This window comes from Salmo salar, chromosome 03, assembly GCF_965601325.2.
Source record: "Salmo salar chromosome 03, fSalSal1, whole genome shotgun sequence".
Classification (NCBI taxonomy): Eukaryota; Metazoa; Chordata; class Actinopteri; order Salmoniformes; family Salmonidae; genus Salmo; species Salmo salar.
In genome coordinates this window covers 48,761,141-48,782,575 of record NC_138293.1, presented here as the reverse complement: position 1 = coordinate 48,782,575, position 21,435 = coordinate 48,761,141, and the positions used below count along the sequence as shown (strand labels likewise).

Below are 21,435 nucleotides of genomic sequence, written 5' to 3'. Positions count from 1 at the left end.
GAATGCTCTGGATAAGAGCGTCTGCTAAGTGTCTAAAATGTAAACGGCTATACAATACGACAGGTCATCAAACATATTATTATTCATCATTCAGGTGAAGAAAGGGGCGGAGCCACATCACCAGACAACTGTCACTCACCTGGACATCGTCACAGCGACGGGCTTCAAAGCCATTCTGGACTTCATGTACTCGGCCCACCTGGCGCTGACCAGTAAAAATGTCATTGAGGTGATGTCAGCTGCCAGCTACCTGCAAATGACCGACATTGTCCAGGCCTGTCACGGCTTCATCAAGGCTGCACTGGACATCAGTATCCGCTCGGAACTGGCCGACGAACTGGCCGACTTTGAGATGGGGGCTGCCTCGGGCGCTGGTATAGGGGGAGGTGGAGGAGGAGTTGGGGGAGTTATAGGGGGAGGAGTAGGAGGGTTAGGAGGGGTGGCGTCAGAAGCCTTGGTGTCTATCATATCAGGACGAAGCTCCTCGCCCTGGCTGGGGAGGCGTACAAGCCCGGCCAACTCCTCTGGGGACTCCGCCATTGCCAGCTGCCATGAGGGTAGTGGCAGTACATATGGGAAAGAGGACCAGGAGCCACCCAAGAGCCACGAGAGCCAGGAGGACGGTGGTCATGACTCCCAGCCCGCCTGGCCACACAACTACCGCCCCATCACTGTCAAAGAGGAACAAGTCTCACCCTCCTCCGTTTCTCACCCTCGGGATGGGCCCAATGTGGGTGCAGGGACACAGGGGGATCATGGGGGAGGAGGTGAAGGGCCGTGGCAGCCCTCTGGGTCTGGGCGGAGGAAGAACAGGAAGAACAAGGACACGGTCAGACACATTACCCAGCAGACCGAGGGGGACAGAGACAGCAGGCCGGGGTCGCCGCTGCCCTCCATGATGGGCGTGACGGGGTGGAGCTACAATGGAAAAGACATCCCAGGTAGGACACTCTTACCCTGGGTACATGGGAGGGGAGGGTGTGGTGGGTTACAGAGAGAGTGTGATGGAGCTGGCATGGTGGTCCAGGATCCCAGATAGGTGAGCTTCATCCTCGGTACAGGAGAAGGTACAGGAGAATGCTTTGCTTGTATCTACTTAATCCATATTTGGTAACATGATTATCTTATATCATTTTGAAAGGTAAAGCAAAAGGCACATACAGTTGAAGTCGGAAGTTTACATACACTTAGGTTGGAGTCATTAAAACTAGTTTTTCAACCACTCCACACATTTCTTGATAACAAACGATAGTTTTGGCAAGTTGGTTAGGACATCTACGTTTTGCATGACACAAGTAATTTTTCAAACAATTGTTTTCAGACAGATTATTTCACTTCTAATTCACTGTATCACAATTCCAGTGGGTCAGAAGTTTACATACACTAAGTTGACTGTGCCTTTAAACAGCTTGGAAAATTCCAGAAATGATGTCATGGCTTTAGAAGCTTCTGATAGGCTATTTGACATAATTTGAGGTGTACCTGTGGATGTATTTCAAGGCCTACCTTCAATCTCAGTGCCTCTTTGCATGACATCTGTACAAACAATAGTACGCAAGTATAAACACCATCGGACCACGCAGCCGTCATACCGCTCAGGAAGGAGACGCGTTCTGTCTCCTAGAGATGAATGTACTTTGGTGCGGAAAGTGCATATCAATCCCAGAACAACAGCAAAGGACCTTGTGAAGATGCTGGAGGAAACAGGTACAAAATTATCTATATCCACAGTAAAACGAGTCCTATATCGACACAACCTGATAGGCCGCTCAGCAAGGAAGAAGCCACTGCTCCAAAACCGCCATAAAAAAGCAAGACTACGGTTTGCAACTGCACATGGGGATAAAGACTGTACTTTTTGGAGAAATGTCTTCTGGTCTGATGAAACCAAAATAAAACTGTTTGGCCATGACCATCGTTGTGTTTGGAGGAAAAAGGGGGAGGCTTGCAAACCGAAGAACACCATCCCAACCGTGAAGCACGGGGGTGGCAGCATCATGTGGTGGGGGTGCTTTGCTGCAGGAGGGACTGGTGCACTTCACAAAATAGATTGTTTTCCTCCCTCATGATACCATGTGGATATATTGAAGCAACATCTCAAGACATCAGTCAAGAAGTTAAAGCTTGGTCGCAAATGGGTCTTCCAAATGGACAATGACCCCAAGCATACTTCCAAAGTTGTGGCAAAATGGCTTAAGGACAACAAAGTCAAGGTATTGGAGTGGCCATCACAAAGCCCTGACCGCAATCCTATCGAAAATTTGTGGGCAGAACTGAAAAAGCGTGTACGAGCAAGGAGGCCTACCAACCTGACTCAGTTACACCAGCTCTGTCAGGAGGAATGGGCCAAAATTCACCCAACTTATTGTGGGAAGCTTGTGGAAGGCTTCCCGAAACGTTTGACCCAGGTTAAACAATTTAAAGGCAATGCTACCATTTTTTTATTTTATTTCACCTATATTTAAATTATTTATTCATTTTTTATTTCACCTTTATTTAACCAGGTAGGCAAGTTGAGAACAAGTTCTCATTTACAACTGCGACCTGGCCAAGATAAAGCAAAGCAGTTCGACACATACAACAACACAGTTACACATGGAATAAATAAACATACAATCAATAATACAGTACAATTTAAAAATACTAATTGAGTGTATGTAACCTTCTGACCCACTGGGAATGTGATGAAAGAAATAAAAGCTGAAATAAATCATTCTCTCTATTATTATTCTGACATTTCACATTCTTAAAATAAAGTGGTGATCCTAACTGAACTAAGACAGGGAATTGTTACTAGGATTAAATGTCAGGAATTGTGAAAAACTGAGTTAAATTTGTATTTGGCTAAGGTGTATGTAAAATTCCGACCTCAAATGTAAAAAATGTTAGACAGTACAGATGAATTGCCTTAGATAACAAACCTCTTCCCAGAAACCTGCTGATCTTTGGAATAGACATTTAGAAAACAATGGGAGTGTTTAGATTCCTTTAGAGGGAACATTAAACCATTCGATGTGTGTCTTTCTCTCCTTTACGGCCATCGGCAGACGTCAGGAGGTACAAGATGTGTGTGTGTGTGTGTGTGTGTGTGTGTGTGTCTGACACAGGCTGGCTTCGATAGTTACGAGATGTGTGTGTGTGTGTGTGTGTGTGTGTGTGTGTGTGTGTGTGTGTGTGTGTGTGTGTGTGTGTGTGTGTGTGTGTGTGTGTGTGTGTGTGTGTGTGGGATAGGTAGATCATTAAAAGTGAGGGGAAGCTAATCATGGGTGCATTAAGGGAGTTGGCTGTGAAATGGGCACACGCGTGGTAGCAGCTAAAGAAAACAGGATAATTGAATTGACCTGGGTCAGCGCATGGATTACCAGCGCGTCCTCGCCATCCAGACTCTGGGGTTTAGGGAAGGACTTCTCTGAAGAGGGAGGAGGGGGAGAGATGAAGAGGAGAAAGACAGGGCTGGGTGGGAGGAGTAGGGGGGAAGGAGAGGGAAGGGTGGCAAGTTAGGAGAGAAGAGGGGGGAGGGAAAACAGAGAGGGAGGGCAGAAGAGAAAAAAGTATGGGGCAAGGCAGAATCGGAGACGGGGAGGGAGAGAGGTGAGAGAGAGGCTAGAAGGAGGAGGGAGAGTGGGGAGAGGCAGGAAAGGGATTGAGAGGGTGGGAGGGAGGGGGAGGGAGGTCCGTATAAGCTTTTTATTAATTTACCTTCTTAACTCTAAATTGTCTTGAAGTCCGGGGCACATAAACACACACACACACAACCACACACACAACCACACACAACCACACACACACACACACACACACACACACACACACACACACACACACACACACACACACACACACACACACACACACACACACACACACACACACACACACACACACACACACACACACACACACAGAGAGACACAATACATAAACACTCACACACACCTGCACGCACACATGCATGCACAGTTTTGTCCAAACCAGAGTAAGGTTGCATGGTTGGCATTACCCAGGAAATGTTCTCTCAGCATTGACTAAAGGTTACAGGAAGTCTCTGTTTGCCGGTAATGTATTTTGGCAGCGTTTGGCACTAGTGCAGCCAAACCCAGGCATTTACCTATCAGTGGTATTTTGCCTTCCATATTTTGTGAAAGGTTTTTGGTACAGTAGTTCAAGCTGTCAGAGGTTGAATTGCTGTTTCCCCTGGCAGAGCTGGTCTTTGGATGTGTCAGAGTAGTGGTTTAGTTGAAGTCTTGTGTGCAGTAATGGGGTGTTGTCTTTCAGGGGTTGAGAGTATTGGTATTGTGTCGTCTGACCATGGAGTTTTAGCAATATGGGTTTAGTGGCTGTACGAGAGGAAGGGTTGTGTGTTTGAGGGAGGGGTTTGGGGTTGTACTGGTAGTTTATAGAGGAATGGTGGGATTCAATGGAGGCTGCTGAGGGGCGGACGGCTCATAATAATGTCTGGAACGGAGCAAATGGAATGGCATCAAACACAAGGAAACCATGTATTTAATGTGTTTGATACTATTCCACCTATTCCGCTTCAGCCATTCCTACGAGCCCGTCCTCCCCAATTAAGGTGCAACCAACCACCTGTGGTGGGATTAGTAAAATAGTGTGTTTGTGTGTGTGTGGAGACACCATCCAGTCCGGTTGGTTTCTATGACGTCCTCTAGTAATGATAAGAGGGAGAAGGGCACCTCAACTCTGAGATTAGCTTAATTGCTTCATTCCTTATTGATGGAATAATACCTAAACGCTCTCTCTCTCTTCCTCTCTCACTGTCGCTCTCTCTTTGTTTGTCTGTCTCTCTCTCTGTCTGTTTCTCTGTCTCTCTCTCCCCCTCTTTGATAATGCCTCTCCATAGACGCTGGCTCTACTACCCCTTATAGACTTAGCTGTTTTAAGATGCCTCCTCTGAGTGGATGTTTTAGTGGAGCAGAGATGCTATCAGAGACTTAGAGATAGGACTGTCTATGTGTATGATGCTTCCAAACAGTATCAACAGTAGCAGTGGGAATATATTAAGCATGTAAGGATTGGTCAAGAAAACCCAACCCTAGGCAACACACTGACTAAGGTCTGGTTTCAATGATGGAATATTTTGGCATAGAGGAACTACGTCACTGCCTACGTCGAGAATGGGAAACAAATCATTCTGGGTACTCTCCCAACAAGTCACAAGGCAGTCATGCAAGAAGTTTGCAGGCAAAACCTTTGCAGGGCTTTTAGTTAAGGCAGTTGATGCAAACTAGCCACTTGCGAAATGCACTCATTAAAAATTACCTCTGTGATCTCCATCTTGCTAGCTTCTATTTTGTATTTTATTGAAGTGGATAAAGTAGTGTCGTAGGCAGTGACGTAGTTCCTTTATGCCAAAAGAGTCCATGATTGAAACCAGACCCTATAGTCACTGTGTTGCCTAGGGTTTTCAGACTATGTAAGGATCAGATAGTCTTAATACAGAGCCATTCAGTGTTTTCATGAAACTACATGTTGACTTAAACAGCTGGGAGAATTAGGATTTGGTTTCCTTAGATTCCCTTCACTTCCAAACATCTGCTGTGGGCTTGATATCATTATCGTGGCCAGTGAGCAGCAAACTGAATTCTCTGTGTGTTTGTGTGTGTGTGTGTCTGTGTCTGTGTCTCTCTGTGTGTGTGTGTGTGTGTGTGTGTGTGTGTGTGTGTGTGTGTGTGTGTGTGTGTGTGTGTGTGTGTGTGTGTGTGTGTGTGTGCACGTGCATGCATGCGTGTGTCTGTGCGCATCCGAATATGTGTGTGTGTGTGTGTGTTTTTGAACCCATTTGTGTGTGTGAATTTTCAAATCACATTTCATTAAATTATATGGATTTATTAGGTATTTGTTGGCTTGTATACAGTAGACATGTAGGATAATTTTGAATAGGGTATGTGTTTGTATACAGTAGACATGTAGGATCATTTTGAATAGGGTATGTGTTTGTATACAGTAGACATGTAGGATCATTTTGAATAGGGTATGTGTTTGTATACAGTAGACATGTAGGATCATTTTGAATAGAGTATGTGTTTGTATACAGTAGACATGTAGGATCATTTTGAATAGGGTATGTGTTTGTATACAGTAGACATGTAGGATCATTTTGAATAGGGTATGTGTTTGTATACAGTAGACATGTAGGATCATTTTGAATAGAGTATGTGTTTGTATACAGTAGACATGTAGGATCATTTTGAATAGGGTATGTGCTTGTATACAGTAGACATGTAGGATCATTTTGAATAGGGCATGTGTTTGTATACAGTAGACATGTAGGATCATTTTGAATAGGGTATGTGTTTGTATACCAACATTTCACTTGTATTCCATATTCCATGTTCAATCCTTTATTTGAAAATTGTGCTTAATAATAGTATTTGATAGGGACAGTATTTAGAAATACAATATATAAATAAGGCACACAATTATATTTTACAATTCGCTACCAAATAACACTTTAATGCAACTGTATTACTTCATATGACTCAAGCGTGGTAGTCGTTCTTAGGAACTATTTGATTTCTGTGTTACTTCTCTTCTTTACTGTCTCTCTCTTCCTGTTAGCTTTGTTTACGGGGTAAACGTAGGCTGTATACAGTTGCTGTTTGGACTAATAAAAAAGAACTGGTGAGTTTTGAGGTTTTTTTCCGTCTGTGAAAAACCCACATTGTGACCTTTTGGTTTGGCTAGGGGGATTTTTAGAAATTCTTAGGAGATGGACAGTGTGATGTGTACACACACACACACACACACACACACACACACACACACACACACACACCTGCTTAGAGCATCTGATAATGTAGATGTGTGCAGATCAGCCAAACAGGGGTTTTTCTCCAGCCCTAACTCATCGATTACACACAGTGTACTTCTCTCACTCTTTCTGCTATCTACTGGGGCTTCACAGTCTACCCAACAGCTACAACCACACCACTGGAGGCTGCTGAGGGGAGGATAGCTCTTAAGAATGGCTGGAATGGAGTAAATGGAATGACATCAAACACATGGTTTGATTCCATTCCATTCCCTCCATTCTTATGAGCCGTCCTCCCCTCAGCAGCCTCCACTGAACCACACACACACACACACACACACACACACACACACACACACACACACACACACACACACACACACACACACACACACACACACACACACACACACACACACACACACACTGTAAAACCCTTACACATACAGTACGGTTTAAACAAAGTATTTATTCAAGATGAGGTCAGACTTTATATGCTATTTCTCTGCAGATTATATGTTACCCATAGGTCCGCAACACTCTCTTAGACTAGGCCTAGAGTGTTGGTCACCTTGTAAACCATGTTAGGAAATGATTTTCATTAAATACAATCCCTTTATTGTTGTTAGCCGAGTACCAGACAGGCGTTCTGCTCTGTGTGTGTATTTGTATCTGTGCGTGTTTGGGCCTGTATTACTATTATACTCTCATCATTCTGACAATTCCCATGGGGCCTTCCACACTCACCTGGGGTAGCCAAAAAGGCGTCTTTAAAACTGCCCGCACTTCAGCACTTCTTCGTCAACTTTTTCTCTTGTTCTCTTATTCCTTCCTTCTCCCCAAGTCTCCACAGTCTAAAGGTGAACGCCTGAAATAATGAATCGGCTCCCCCTTTCACCCCGGTCTGCTCCGTACTCCAGTTAAGACTCTCCCCATAGTATTTGCACTTCATTAAACTTGAAATAGGTTTAATATTTAAAACACCATGAACAGATTTCAACCCCCTCACCCCTCTGGTTTTCTATCCCTCCTCTTTTTCCCAGTTTAATCATCTACTCTATATATTTCTCTTCCTCCTTTTAATTCACTGTTTCTCCATTAAAAACCAAAATAGATTTAATATTTCAAAACGTGGACTTAATTTTTAACCCCTCTCTTCACGACTCACTGATTGACAAGTACTGGGTTATGCCTGGGTGATGTTGAATTGTCTCTCTTTTTGTCTCACTTTCTCACTCTTTCTCTTTCTTGCCTTCTCTCACTCTCTTTCTCTTTTCCTCTCTTTCATTCCCCCTCAATCTCTCCTCTCTTCACCAACATCCCCCACATCTCTCTGCTCTTTGGCAGCCTTTCCACCCGGTTGACTTGTTGTGCCCCTGTCACCCCACCTCCCTCCCCTCTTCCCCCACTTCCCACTGTCCCTCAGTTTTGGGGCTGAATGGTTATTTGTTCTGTTGGTAGTCGTGACGGAAGACTGTTAAACTGTTTTTCCCCCTCCTCTCTCTTCTGTTTCTCCCCCTCCTCCTCTCTTCTGCCTCCTGTCTCTCTCTTTCAGTAGCCCACTGTTCTATTATCACCATGGTAACTACCACTTCTCAACGCCTACCCTCCATCTTTGTCATATGACCTCACATCCTGTTGGACATTATGGACAGTACACCAGCTGAAACCCCTACGCCTACACCACAAACACACACATGTACGCACACTAGCCTATTTTTCACCCTTTCATCTATTTTATCATCTAACACAGAGATCTGGTCCCCCCTGTCTTCCCTCTCTCTCACCTCCACTCTGTGTGTTCCACATAGTGACACCTGGTGTATTTATAAACCCTCTGGCTCCACAGAACCCTGGTGTACAGGAAGCCACCACCTCCCCAGGCCTGACCATGTCTTTTTCCAAAACGTCAGCACCCCCGCCTGTCAACAGACTGCCACTGGAACACAACTAAGAGGGAGGGATAGGAGAAGGAGAGAAGAGGGGAAATTGCTGAGGAGCGTTGATGAGAGGATTAGTGAAGGGTGGAGGAGAGAGGAGCGACTGAGCTGGGGGGTTAAAGATTAGCCATCTCATCGTGCACCTGGGCAGGGCCTGTGCTCCCCAGCTAACCACAGCCCATGCACACACACACACACACACACACACACACCGGATGCACTCAGCACATACATACACGCAAGTATGTGCGCTCAGCGCACATTGATCGTTCAGATCTAAAGTTACCCAGAAGGCACCCTGACAGGATGTCCTGTTGGCGCAGGGGGCTGCTGTGGTTGAACATTCACAGTATCTCAAACAAACACACACACACACACACACACACACACACACACACACACACACACACACACACACACACACACACACACACACACACACACACACACACACACACACACACACACACACACACACACACACACACTGCAACAGACAACATGCAAATATGCCCACACCTAAAGGCATACTCACACTGTGGATGAACCCTGGACTGTGAGCAACCATGTGTAGTAGTATAGGGCTAGTGTGGTTCTGTATTGAGATATGGGGAGAAGATTGACTGACATAGTAGAATGGATGTGTTACGAAGGAACCAGTTGAGGAAATGGCAGTAGTGTGGAGCAAAGTGGAGGGCAGTTGGACTGCTGTAGTTTGACAGTGTATTAACTAAGACTCCGGTGCTGCTGTAGTGATGGGATGCTCTGTAATGGCTAGATCAGTCAGACGGTTGGCCTGAACTATCCTGGCCTGTCCAGCTCTCTGTGGTGTAACTCTGCTCAGACCTCTGACTGGGTGTTATTCACCAGCACGCTGGACAGAGAGGGAGGGGAGAGTGGTGGTTTAAATGCCTGAGTGTGTGTGTGTGTGTGTGTGTGTGTGTGTGTGTGTGTGTGTGTGTGTGTGTGTGTGTGTGTGTGTGTGTGTGTGTGTGTGTGTGTGTGTGTGTGTGTGTGTGTGTGTGGCAGAACTCGACAGTGAACAAAGTGTGCGTTTTTCTGTGTGTGTGTTTGTGTGTGTCTGCATGTGGCTTTTAAGTGTGCGAGAGAGAGAAGCCCTCAAACCAATCCCTGGGGCGTCTTAAACTTACTCTCTCTCTCTTGGTCCTCTTGTTTATTTTAGAGAGCTTTGTTCTATTTACTGTAGTGAACTCCCCCTTCACACACACACTCCTTCACCCGTCTGACCAGTATGAGAAGGGGGGGAGTGGGTGAGGACAAACGTACGCCCCTAACAGGATGTGGAGGTTTGCTGGCTTGTGGGTGTGTCAGATTGGCCAAGTCACAACTTACTCACAACACACGCACACACAATCGTGCTCGAGGGCAAAGTCTCCCTTCCTTTGACACGTTCATCCTTCCCTTCCCTGTTCCTCCCACCCGTTCCTCCTCCCTCTCTTACCCCTCAACCTTTCCCTCCCTTGCTCACCCCCTCCCTGTCCTTCCCATCTGACAGCAACATACTCCCTTCTTTTTAAAGAAGAGATTCAAGTGTTGTTGAAAGCACGGAGGACAATGAAGAGGATAACACATTAGGTGTTTTTGTGTTGAATGCTTTCACGTGGGGTGGTTGTTGGGTCTATGTGTGTTGAGTGGGTATGTGTATTGTTGTATAGGGCTCTTTGAGTATGTGTGTCATTATATTTGTCCGTCAGAGAGGGCCAAAGGAAGTCCTGGAAGCCACTGTCTGTCCTTCATTTCCATCTGTCCTCTCCTCCATCCCTCCATCCCTCTTTTTCACACTGTCACTTCTGCTCTCCTTCATATATTGGAGCTGTGTGTGTGTGTGTGTGTGTGTGTGTGTGTGTGTGTGTGTGTGTGTGTGTGTGTGTGTGTGTGCACGTGCACGTGTGTGTGTGTTACAGTATATTTTTTGGACTGCACACGTTCACATGCAAATCCCAAATTATACCCAGTGTTTTTCTTGGTGACAGTTTAAACTCTTTTAATCAATCAACCTCCTTCAACCCCTTCTTAACCTGCCTTCTCAGCCGTACTAATCTTTCTTCTGCCCTTATGCCCCCTTCATCCCGTTTATCTCTCCTCTCCTCTTACATCTTCCCCTCTTTACCCCTGCTACCCTCACACTGCATGGGCATGCTATGAGGGAGTGAGGCCTACTGTACATCCACACCACAGGCCTACTACACACTAACAATTAGGGTTCCATGTGGAACCATATTGACCCAAACAACACTTTGAGCCTTTAAATGGTTCTTTCCACTTTTAGTGAAAATTAAAATATATTGGCGGCGGCTCATTCAAATATTTTGTGGTGTGGTTTGCACACAGCTCTTTTTGTGCAACTGTGAGTGAGAGTGTCATTCCATTTGATCTAATCTGTTGTGTAGTTATTACCTGTTGGATGGCCTTGTGTCAATAGAGAGCAGCTGTTCCAGAGCTAGCACACCTGATTCAACTTGGTAATAAACACAATCATCACACCTATTGAATTCTAACAATATAATATGGCTATTAAACAAGAATAAAAAATCCTCTATGGTTCTACAAAGACCATTGAGATTGAGAAAGGTTCTTTAAAGAGCCATTCTCCATGAAACCATTAAAACGTGCTCTATATAGCCCCCAAAAGGTTTTTAACCATAGCGGAATCCTATTTTGGTGCTATATAGAATATTTTTGGAATGTTTTTTTTTACAGAACCTTAGGAAAGGGTAATAGCACCGTATAGGTTCCATTTAGAACCTTATGAGCATGGTTCTTTATAGAACCTTAGGAAAGGGTAATAGCACCGTATAGCTTCCATTTAGAACCTTATGAGCATGGTTCTTTATAGAACCTTAGGAAAGGGTAATAGCACCGTATAGGTTCCATTTAGAACCTTATGAACATGGTTCTTTATAGAACCTTAGGAAAGGGTAATAGCACTGTATAGGTTCCATTTACAACCTTATGAGCATGGTTCTTTATAGAACCTTCAAAAAAAGGTTCCATTTAGCACCAAAAAGAGTTCCGTTATATTTACAAGCCAAAGAACCCTTATTTGGCACGACGTAGAACCATTTGTTTTTAGAATGTACACCTCAGGGCCAACATGTTGGTGCGGGAATCCCAAGACAGTAGGAGTGAGAAAGAGAACAGAGAGAAGAGGGAGATGGAATAATGGAGTGGAAAGAGAACAGAGAGAAGAGGGAGATGGAATAATGGAGTGGAGAGGGAAGGGGGAGATGGAAAAATGGAGTGGAAAGAGAAGAGGGGGAGATGGAATAATGGAGTGGAAAGAGAAGAGAGAGAAGGAGGAGATGGAATATTGGAGTGGAGAGAGAAGGGGGAGATGGAATAATTTAGTGGAAAGAGAAGAGAGAGAAGGAGGAGATGGAATAATGGAGTGGAAAGAGAAGAGAGAAGGAGGAGATGGAATAATGGAGTGGAGAGAAAGGGGGACATGGAATAATGGAGTGAGAAAGAGAAGAGAGAGAAGGGGGAGATGGAATAATGGAGTGGAAAGAGAAGAGGGAGAAGGAGGAGATGGAATAATGTAGTGGAAAGAGAAGGGAGAGCAGGGGGAGATGAAGTAATGGAGTGGAGAGAGAAGGGAGAGATGGAATAATGGAGTGGAAAGAGAAGAGAGAGATGGAGGAGGTGGAATAATGGAGTGGCGAGAGAAGGGGGAGATGGAATAATGGAGTGGAAAGAGAAGAGGGAGAAGGGGGAGATGGAATAATGGAGTGGAAAGAGAAGAGAGAGAAGGAGGAGATGGAATATTGGAGTGGAGAGAGAAGGGGGATATGGATTAATGGAGTGGAAAGAGAAGAGAGAAGGGGGAGATGGAATAATGGAGTGGAGAGAAGAGAGAGAAGGGGGAGATTGAATAATTGAGTGGAAAGAGAAGAGGGAGAAGGGGGAGATGGAGTAATGGAGTGGAAAGAGAAGAGAGAGAAGAGGGAGATGGAATAATGAAGTGAGAAAGAGAAGAGAGAGAAGGAGGAGATGGAATAATGGAGTGGAAAGTGAGGAGGGAGAAGGAATAATGGAGTGGAAAGAGAAGAGAGAAGCGGGAGATGGAATAATGGAGTGGAGAGAGAGAAGGGGAAGATTGAATAATTGAGTGGAAAGAGAAGTGGGAGAAGGGGGAGATTGAGTAATGGAGTGGAAAGAGAAGAAGGAGATGGAATAATGGAGTGAGAAAGAGAAGAGAGAGAAGGAGGAGATGGAATAATGGAGTGAGAAAGAGAAGAGAGAGAAGGAGGAGATGGAATAATGGAGTGGGAAGAGAAGAGGGAGAAGGAGGAAATGGAGTGGGGGAGAAGGGGGAGATGGAATAATGGAGTGGAGAGAGAAGGGGGAGATGGAATAATGGAGTGGAAAGAGAAGAGAGAGGAGGCGATTGAATTATTTTGTAGAGAGAGAAGGGGGAGATTGAATTATTTTGTAGAGACAGAAGGGGGATATGGAATAATGGAGTGGAGAGAGAAGAAATAATGGAGTGGGAAGAGAAGAGACAGAAGGGGGATATGGAATAATGGAGTGGAGAGAGAAGAAATAATGGAGTGGGAAGAGAAGAGAGAGAAGGGGGAGATGGAATAATGGACTGGAAAGAGAAGAGGGAGAAGGGGGAGATGGAGTAATGGAGTGGAAAGAGAAGAGAGAGAAGAGGGAGATGGAATAATGGAGTGAGAAAGAGAAGAGAGAGAAGGAGGAGATGGAATAATGGAGTGGAAAGTGAGGAGGGAGAAGGAATAATGGAGTGGAAAGAGAAGAGAGAAGGGGGAGATGGAATAATGGAGTGGAGAGAGAGAAGGGGAAGATTGAATAATTGAGTGGAAAGAGAAGTGGGAGAAGGGGGAGATTGAGTAATGGAGTGGAAAGAGAAGAAGGAGATGGAATAATGGAGTGAGAAAGAGAAGAGAGAGAAGGAGGAGATGGAATAATGGAGTGAGAAAGAGAAGAGAGAGAAGGGGGAGATGGAATAATGGAGTGGAAAGAGAAGAGAGAGGGGGCGATTGAATTATTTTGTAGAGAGAGAAGGAGATGGAATAATGGAGTGGAAAGTGAGGAGGGAGAAGGAATAATGGAGTGGAAAGAGAAGAGAGAAGGGGGAGATGGAATAATGGAGTGGAGAGAGAGAAGGGGAAGATTGAATAATTGAGTGGAAAGAGAAGTGGGAGAAGGGGGAGATGGAATAATGGAGTGGGAAGAGAAGAGGGAGAAGGAGGAAATGGAGTGGGGGAGAAGGGGGAGATGGAATAATGGAGTGGAGAGAGAAGGGGGAGATGGAATAATGGAGTGGAAAGAGAAGAGAGAGGAGGCGATTGAATTATTTTGTAGAGAGAGAAGGGGGAGATTGAATTATTTTGTAGAGACAGAAGGGGGATATGGAATAATGGAGTGGAGAGAGAAGAAATAATGGAGTGGGAAGAGAAGAGAGAGAAGGGGGAGATGGAATAATGGACTGGAAAGAGAAGTGTGTGTGTGTGTGTCTGTGTGTTTTACTCCTCCAGGGTAGATTGGTAGGTTGGTATTTGTGTGTGTGTCTGTGTGTGACTGCTTTCTTTCACAGGGACAGTGAATAGCAAACTAAAGTGAAGTCCTTTCTTTTCTTTCGAGAAAAAGGAGAGAAATCATCAGGAGGCAGAATAAGGTGTGTGTGTATAATGGTCTCAGAGGCTGGCTGTGTTATTTTTTGTCGCCGCCCCAGTGTGGTGGTTTGACTTTTTGGCATTCCCTGAGTTCCCTTGACCTCGAACGCATCCACGCTCAAAGTTTTGTGTGTTTATTAGCTGGAGGGATGACAGGAGAGAGAGGGGAGATATGAGGGCAGAGGGGGACGTGATAGTGCTGGACACCCAAAAACGATCTCTACCCTCTCTCCCTTCCTCCCCCTCTACCCCTTCATCTCTCTCTCCCCGAGCCCAGATAAGTGGAGCCAGAGTCTGTGGGGGTTAGAGATTCCTGTCTGGCACGCACACACACACACGGATCTGCCCGCTCTACATTCCTGTGTCGGACTGAGGAAGCAGCCTAGCCTTCTTCCCCTCCATTTCCAAATCATCCCCTTCTCCTAGAGTCTCCTAAAGTCACAGTATACTTATCACTCACCTCTCTACCTCTCTACCAAGCTCTCATTCTCTCTCTTATTCCCCCTATCTAGCCCTCTTGTGTTCTCTCCTTAGTTTCCCTTCCCCGTTATTCTCTCTAGTTATCTCTCTGTTCTACCACTTTCTCTTTCGTCCTCTCTCTACAGCATCTTTGTCCTTCTAGTTTATTGCCTGTATTCTTCCTGCTCTCACTTCTCTTCCCACTCTGTTCAGTCTCATTTATCACTTGTTCTGTCTTCTTAACCCATGACTTCATTGCCTTGCTGTTCCCTTTTATCTTTCTAGCTGTATTCCTTTCCTCCCTTCTATTGTCCTCCCTGTCCCTTTCTCTCTCTGGGGTGTGTTTTAGGGCTTAGGATGGGGTCATGTAGGCTCATGCTGTCCTTCTCGGGGGGGGGGGGGGGGGGGGGGGGGGGGAGAGAGAGAGAGAGAGAGAGAGAGAGAGAGAGAGAGAGAGAGAGACTTCTCAGGGGAAACAGGAAATGACACGTTTGTAGCCTTGAATAAGCGCAGGGGCCTATGACAGGCTCTGTCCACTGGCTCCTAGGAGAGAACAGAGGGAGACCCATTTCATTTGCACAGAAGCTGATTTGATCAAAAGCAATTCATATCAATGGTCCTACTTTCATTTGGCAGGAGAAAAAAGCAGAGGAGCATCACACATCCCTCTCCCCTTTCTCCCTCTATCCATCTCTTGATTCTCATTCTTTCCTTCTCCCTATTCTCACCTTAGCTCCAACACCTAGATATCTCCACTGATCCGCTACTACTAAACTGATGGTAAGATAGCTCTACTAAACTTGGCCTGATTTTACAGTAATAGGTCTTGACCCGGACTTGACCCCGAACACTCAACTACAACCTAATCTCTACCATCTGCTTCTCCTGTCTCGCTCTCTCTCTCTGCTCTCCCCCTTTCTCTTCCTTCCCCTCTCTATGTCTTCCTCTGTATACTGTACTACCATGCTGAGTAGTCTTCTAGGCCAGCTCTTTCAATTGTTAGGGGAAATATTGCCAAGGCTACAGGAGGCACACAGGCAGCGTGGACGTGAGTGAGTGAGTGATGCAGCAGCAGTACTAGTGTTAGGAGACTGGAGAGCTGAACACAGAGACACACTGATCACCTACTGATGTACAACACTTATTCCCTCCCATATGAGGAGCTGTCTCAGATATGACACCCGACCACCTCGCTCAGACCTGGGAGACACTCTGCTGTGTCAGAACAAGAGAACACTCAGCACTGTCTGTCACATGGCTCCCACGACCCTGTACAAATACATTTGTTTTTTGCCAATTTTAACTGCACTCTTGTTGTTTGTGTACATGTATTTTATATGTTTTTCCCCCACACCATTTTCCATCAATTTGTATAGCAGACCCTCAAAAGCTTTTTTGAAATCAACAAAGCATGAGAAGACTTTGCCTTTGTTTTGGTTTGTTTGTTTGTTTGTCAATTAGGGTGTGCAGGGTGAATACGTGGTCTGTCGTACTGTAATTTGGTAAAAAGTCAATTTGACATTTGCTCAGTACATTGTTTTCACTGAGGAAATGTACAAGTCTGCTGTTAATGATAATGCAGAGGATTTTTCCAAGGTTGCTGTTGACGCATATACCACGGTAGTTATTTGCGGTCAAATTTGTCTCCACTTTTGTGGATTTGGGTGATCAGTCCTTGGTTCCAAATATTGGGGAAGATGCCAGAGCTGAGGATGATGTTAAAGAGTTTAAGTCTCTCTCTTTCTCTCGTTCTCCCTCTGCTTTCAGGACAAAGCCGTGCGTGTCTGCTTCCCTTCCCCACCCTACATTCCTCTTTCCCCTCTCCCCCGCTCCCTCTCTCCTTTACCTTCTACTCGCTCGCTCACTCTCTCCCTTCCCCTATCATCATCTCCCCTATCCCTCTGTCTTTCTCGCTCTCTATCTCACTCTCCTTACCCTAGTCCCCTCTGACTCTTGCTCTGCCTTCTGCTATCGTTATCGCGCTCTCAAATTCTACTCACTCTCTCTACCTTCTGATATTCTGCTCTCCCTTCTACTTTCTTTCACCCTTCCCATATCCCTCGCTACTCTGCTCTCCTCTCTCCAGCTCTCCCTTCGTCCTACTTTCTCTCCCTTTTCTCTAGCTTTTATTCTATTACACCCTTTTCTCCCCCCTTTCTTTTCCCATCAGTCTTGTTTTCTCTCCCTTTCTCTCTCTCATCTCTCCCTCCCTCGCTACTCTGCTCTCCTTCTCTCCAGCTCTCCCTTCATCCTACTTTCTCTCCCTTTTCTCTAGCTTTTATTCTATTACACCCTTTTCTTCCTCCCCCTTTCTTTTCCCATCAGTCTTGTTTTCTCTCCCTTTCTCTCTCTCATCTCTCCCTCCCTCGCTACTCTGCTCTCCTTCTCTCCAGCTCTCCCTTCATCCTACTTTCTCTCCCTTTTCTCTAGCTTTTATTCTATTACACCCTTTTCTTCCCCCCTTTCTTTTCCCCATCAGTCTTGTTTTCTCTTTCAACTCTCTCTCGCATTCCCCTTACTCTTTCTCTCTCCCTTTCTCTCTCTCTCTCTCATCTCTCCCTCCCTCCCACTCTGCTCAGTCCTGTTCCGCTAAGCTGCATTAACTCCCAAGATTACCTTGAGCCCTGCAATCCTCCAAACCTACCCCCTCTCCTCCTCGCCCCTCCCTCCCTCCTCTCCCTCCATACCTACCCCAATGTACCCCCTTCCCCTTAATCACTCACTCACTCACTCACTCACTCACTCACTCACTCACTCACTCACTCACTCACTCACTCACTCACTCACTCACTCACTCACTCACTCACTCACTCACTCACTCATATACTCCCTCACCTCTCCCCATTCCAAACTTACCCCTCCCACACTCACTAACCCCCCAGTCACCTCTCTCCACCGTCCACCTCTTCCCGTTTTTCATCTACCCACCCACACTCACTCATACACCCGCTGCACCCCTCCAACTCTCCCCCCAATCATCCACCCACTCTCCATCCACCTCTCCTCCCCCTCCCCAAACACATACACAATATGACTACTCCCCACCCCCCTCAACCCATCCACCCACCTACGCCCTCCCACCCTCCCCACCACTACCATCATCACCACTATATTTTCTCTACCCTCCTCTCCTCTCTCTTGTCCTCTTTCTGCCTCCTTCCCTCCTCTCCAGCCTTCAGGCTGTTTGATTTATTCCTACCCTCCCTCCCTCCTCCCTCCATTCCTCCCTCCATATCTCCTTGGAGGTTGTGGCCCTGCCAGTCCCTAAAAACAACAGAGAGAGAGAAAGAGAGAGAGGGAGAGAGAGAATAACAACCTCTTTTACTTTCCATCCTCCCTCCTTTTCTTACCCAGCATGTTTTTCATTCCCCTCTCCCACACTGCTTTTTAAATTGCCTCTGAATTCTTGAACTGCTTTAGTGTCTCACTCCCTGTCTCCACTGAAATTACTTTTTACCCTCTCAAACTCTGGCACGTTGAGGAAGAAGTTCAACCTCCCCTTTTTACCCTCTCAAACTCTGGCACATTGAGGAAGAAGTTCAACCTCCCCTTTTTACCCTCTCAAACTCTGGCACGTTGAGGAGGAAGTTCAACCTCCCCTTTTTACCCTCTCAAACTCTGGCACATTGAGGAAGGAGTTCAACCTCCCCTTTTTACCCTCTCAAACTCTGGCACGTTGAGGAAGCAGTTCAACCTCCCCTTTTTACCCTCTCAAACTCTGGCACGTTGAGGAAGAAGTTCAACCTCCCCTTTTTACCCTCTCAAACTCTGGCACGTTGAGGAGGAAGTTCAACCTCCCCTTTTTACCCTCTCAAACTCTGGCACGTTGAGGAAGAAGTTCAACCTCCCCTTTTTACCCTCTCAAACTCTGGCACGTTGAGGAGGAAGTTCAACCTCCCCTTTTTACCCTCTCAAACTCTGGCACATTGAGGAAGAAGTTCAACCTCCCCTTTTTACCCTCTCAAACTCTGGCACGTTGAGGAGGAAGTTCAACCTCCCCTTTTTACCCTCTCAAACTCTGGCACGTTGAGGAGGAAGTTCAACCTCCCCTTTTTACCCTCTCAAACTCTGGCACATTGAGGAAGAAGTTCAACCTCCCCTTTTTACCCTCTCAAACTCTGGCACGTTGAGGAGGAAGTTCAACCTCCCCTTTTTACCCTCTCAAACTCTGGCACATTGAGGAAGGAGTTCAACCTCCCCTGTTTACCCTCTCAAACTCTGGCACGTTGAGGAGGAAGTTCAACCTCCCCTTTTTACCCTCTCAAACTCTGGCACATTGAGGAAGAAGTTCAACCTCCCCTTTTTTCCCTCTCAAACTCTGGCACGTTGAGGAGGAAGTTCAACCTCCCCTTTTTACCCTCTCAAACTCTGTCACGTTGAGGAAGAAGTTCAACCTCCCCTTTTTACCTCCCCTTTTTACCCTCTCAAACTCTGGCACGTTGAGGAAGAAGTTCAACCTCCCCTTTTTACCCTCTCAAACTCTGGCACGTTGAGGAGGAAGTTCAACCTCCCCTTTTTACCCTCTCAAACTCTGGCACGTTGAGGAAGAAGTTCAACCTCCCCTTTTTACCCTCTCAAACTCTGGCACGTTGAGGAGGAAGTTCAACCTCCCCTTTTTACCCTCTCAAACTCTGGCACGTTGAGGAGGAAGTTCAACCTCCCCTTTTTACCCTCTCAAACTCTGGCACGTTGAGGAGGAAGTTCAACCTCCCCTTTTTACCCTCTCAAACTCTGGCACGTTGAGGAAGAAGTTCAAACTCCCCTTTTTACCCTCTAAAACTCTGGCACGTTGAGGAAGAAGTTCAACCTCCCCTTTTTACCCTTGCGTGCCTAAATACAAGCTGTCGTCACTAGGGGCAGTGGTGAGACATATTACAATGATGTAGGTTTGGGTTTTACTAGGGAGTTGTGGACAGGGATGGCTCCTAAATACAAGGTGTGTGTGTGTGTGTGTGTGTGTGTGTGTGTGTGTGTGTGTGTGTGTGTGTGTGTGTGTGTGTGTGTGTGTGTGGTGTGTGTGTGTGTGTGTGTGTGTGTGTGTGTGTGTGTGTGTGTGTGTGTGTGTGTGTGTGTGTGTGTGTGTGTGTGTGTGTGTGTGTGTGTGTGAATTAAACCTGATATTTCTAGAGAAGGCATTTTGGGGTGTCCATAACTCGAAAGAGTGTTGGGTTTCCTGATGGGCGTGGCTACACACACACACAAACGCATACTCTCCCTCCCTCAGCTGCAGAACAGAAGGTCAGAGGTTACATGGGGTCAAATGAACCTTCCTGCCTTTTCTGCCCTCCGTTTTTACTGTGGTGAAACACGCACACTAATAATACACACCCTTCATGAAACACACATACTCCAGTTCAGACTGAAACTTAAGGTTACTTGCGTAACCCCGGTTCTCTGATACTATGAGGGAGATATCTCACTAGTAGAGTATGCCAGAGTCAAAGTAGCTCGAAGAACCAATCATACTCACGAGTCGAGTGGCGAATGAGGGCCCCTTACCTCTAAAGAGCCATCCGCCTGCCCTCGGATTATTCTCGAGCATGCCAAACTTTTTCACACTCTTGCGAGTAGGGGTATGTGGTGAGATGTCTCACTCATAATATCAGAGAACCGGGGTTACGCAAGTAACCTTATTTTCTCTTTAAATTATTTGTTTCAACATCTCAATGTGGCCAGGTAGTCTCAATATCATCACTCAGAGGCCCCGACACTGAGGACAGTATGCGCCAATGAGGGTGCAGTGACGTCTAGCCGCATTGCAAATCTCCTGCAAGGAGCTGCCTTTGAACAGTGCCCAAGAGGTAGCCATTCCTCTGGTGGAGTGAGCCCTTAGGACCCTGGAGGCTATAGGCCAATATATAAAAGATTCCACAATCCAATATGATAACCGTTGATGAGAAAGGGGAGGTGCCCAGGACACAAAGGGTTTGTCGCTCTTGCGCAAAGCTGTCATCCTATCCAAGTATACAGTTGAAGTCAGAAGTTTACATACACCTTAGCCAAATACATTAAAACTCAGTTTTTCACAATTCCTGACATTTCATCCTAGTAAAAATTCCCTGTCTTAGGTCAGTTAGGATCACCACTTTATTTTAAGAATGTGAAATGTCAGAATAATAGTAGAGAGAATGATTTATTTCAGCTTTAATTTCTTTCATCACATTCCCAGTGGGTCAGAAGTTTACATACACTCAGTTAATATTTGGTAGCATTGCCTTTAAATTGTTTAACTTGGGTCAAACATTTCAGGAAGCCTTCCACAAGCTTTCCACAATAAGTTGGGTGAATTCTGGCCCATTCCTCCTGACAGGGCTGGTGTAACTGAGTCAGGTTTGTAGCCCTCCTTGCTCGCACACACTTTTTTAGTTCTGCCCACACATTTTCTATAGAATTGAGGTCAGGGCTTTGTGATGGCCACTCCAATACCTTGACTTTATTGTCCTTAAGCCATTTTGCCACAACTTTGGAAGTATGCTTGGGGTCATTGTCCATTTGTAAGACCCATTTTTGGCCATGCTTTAACTTCCTGACTTATGTCTTGAGATGTTGCTTCAATATATCCACATAGTTTTCCTTCCTCATGATGCCATCTATTTTCTTTAGT

At 45.8% G+C, this 21,435-nt stretch overlaps 1 protein-coding gene across 2 annotated transcripts in view; it reads left to right on the top strand.

Annotated features, from left to right (window-relative positions):
- zbtb46 (zinc finger and BTB domain containing 46) overlaps positions 1–21,435 on the top strand; it is a 126,365-nt gene that overhangs the window by 53,034 nt on the left and 51,896 nt on the right. For both annotated transcript variants that reach the window (XM_045714900.2, XM_014191964.3), the window contains exon 3: positions 95–941. In XM_045714900.2, the coding sequence (XP_045570856.2) occupies positions 95–941 (847 nt within the window). The remainder of the gene's footprint in view (positions 1–94; positions 942–21,435) is intronic.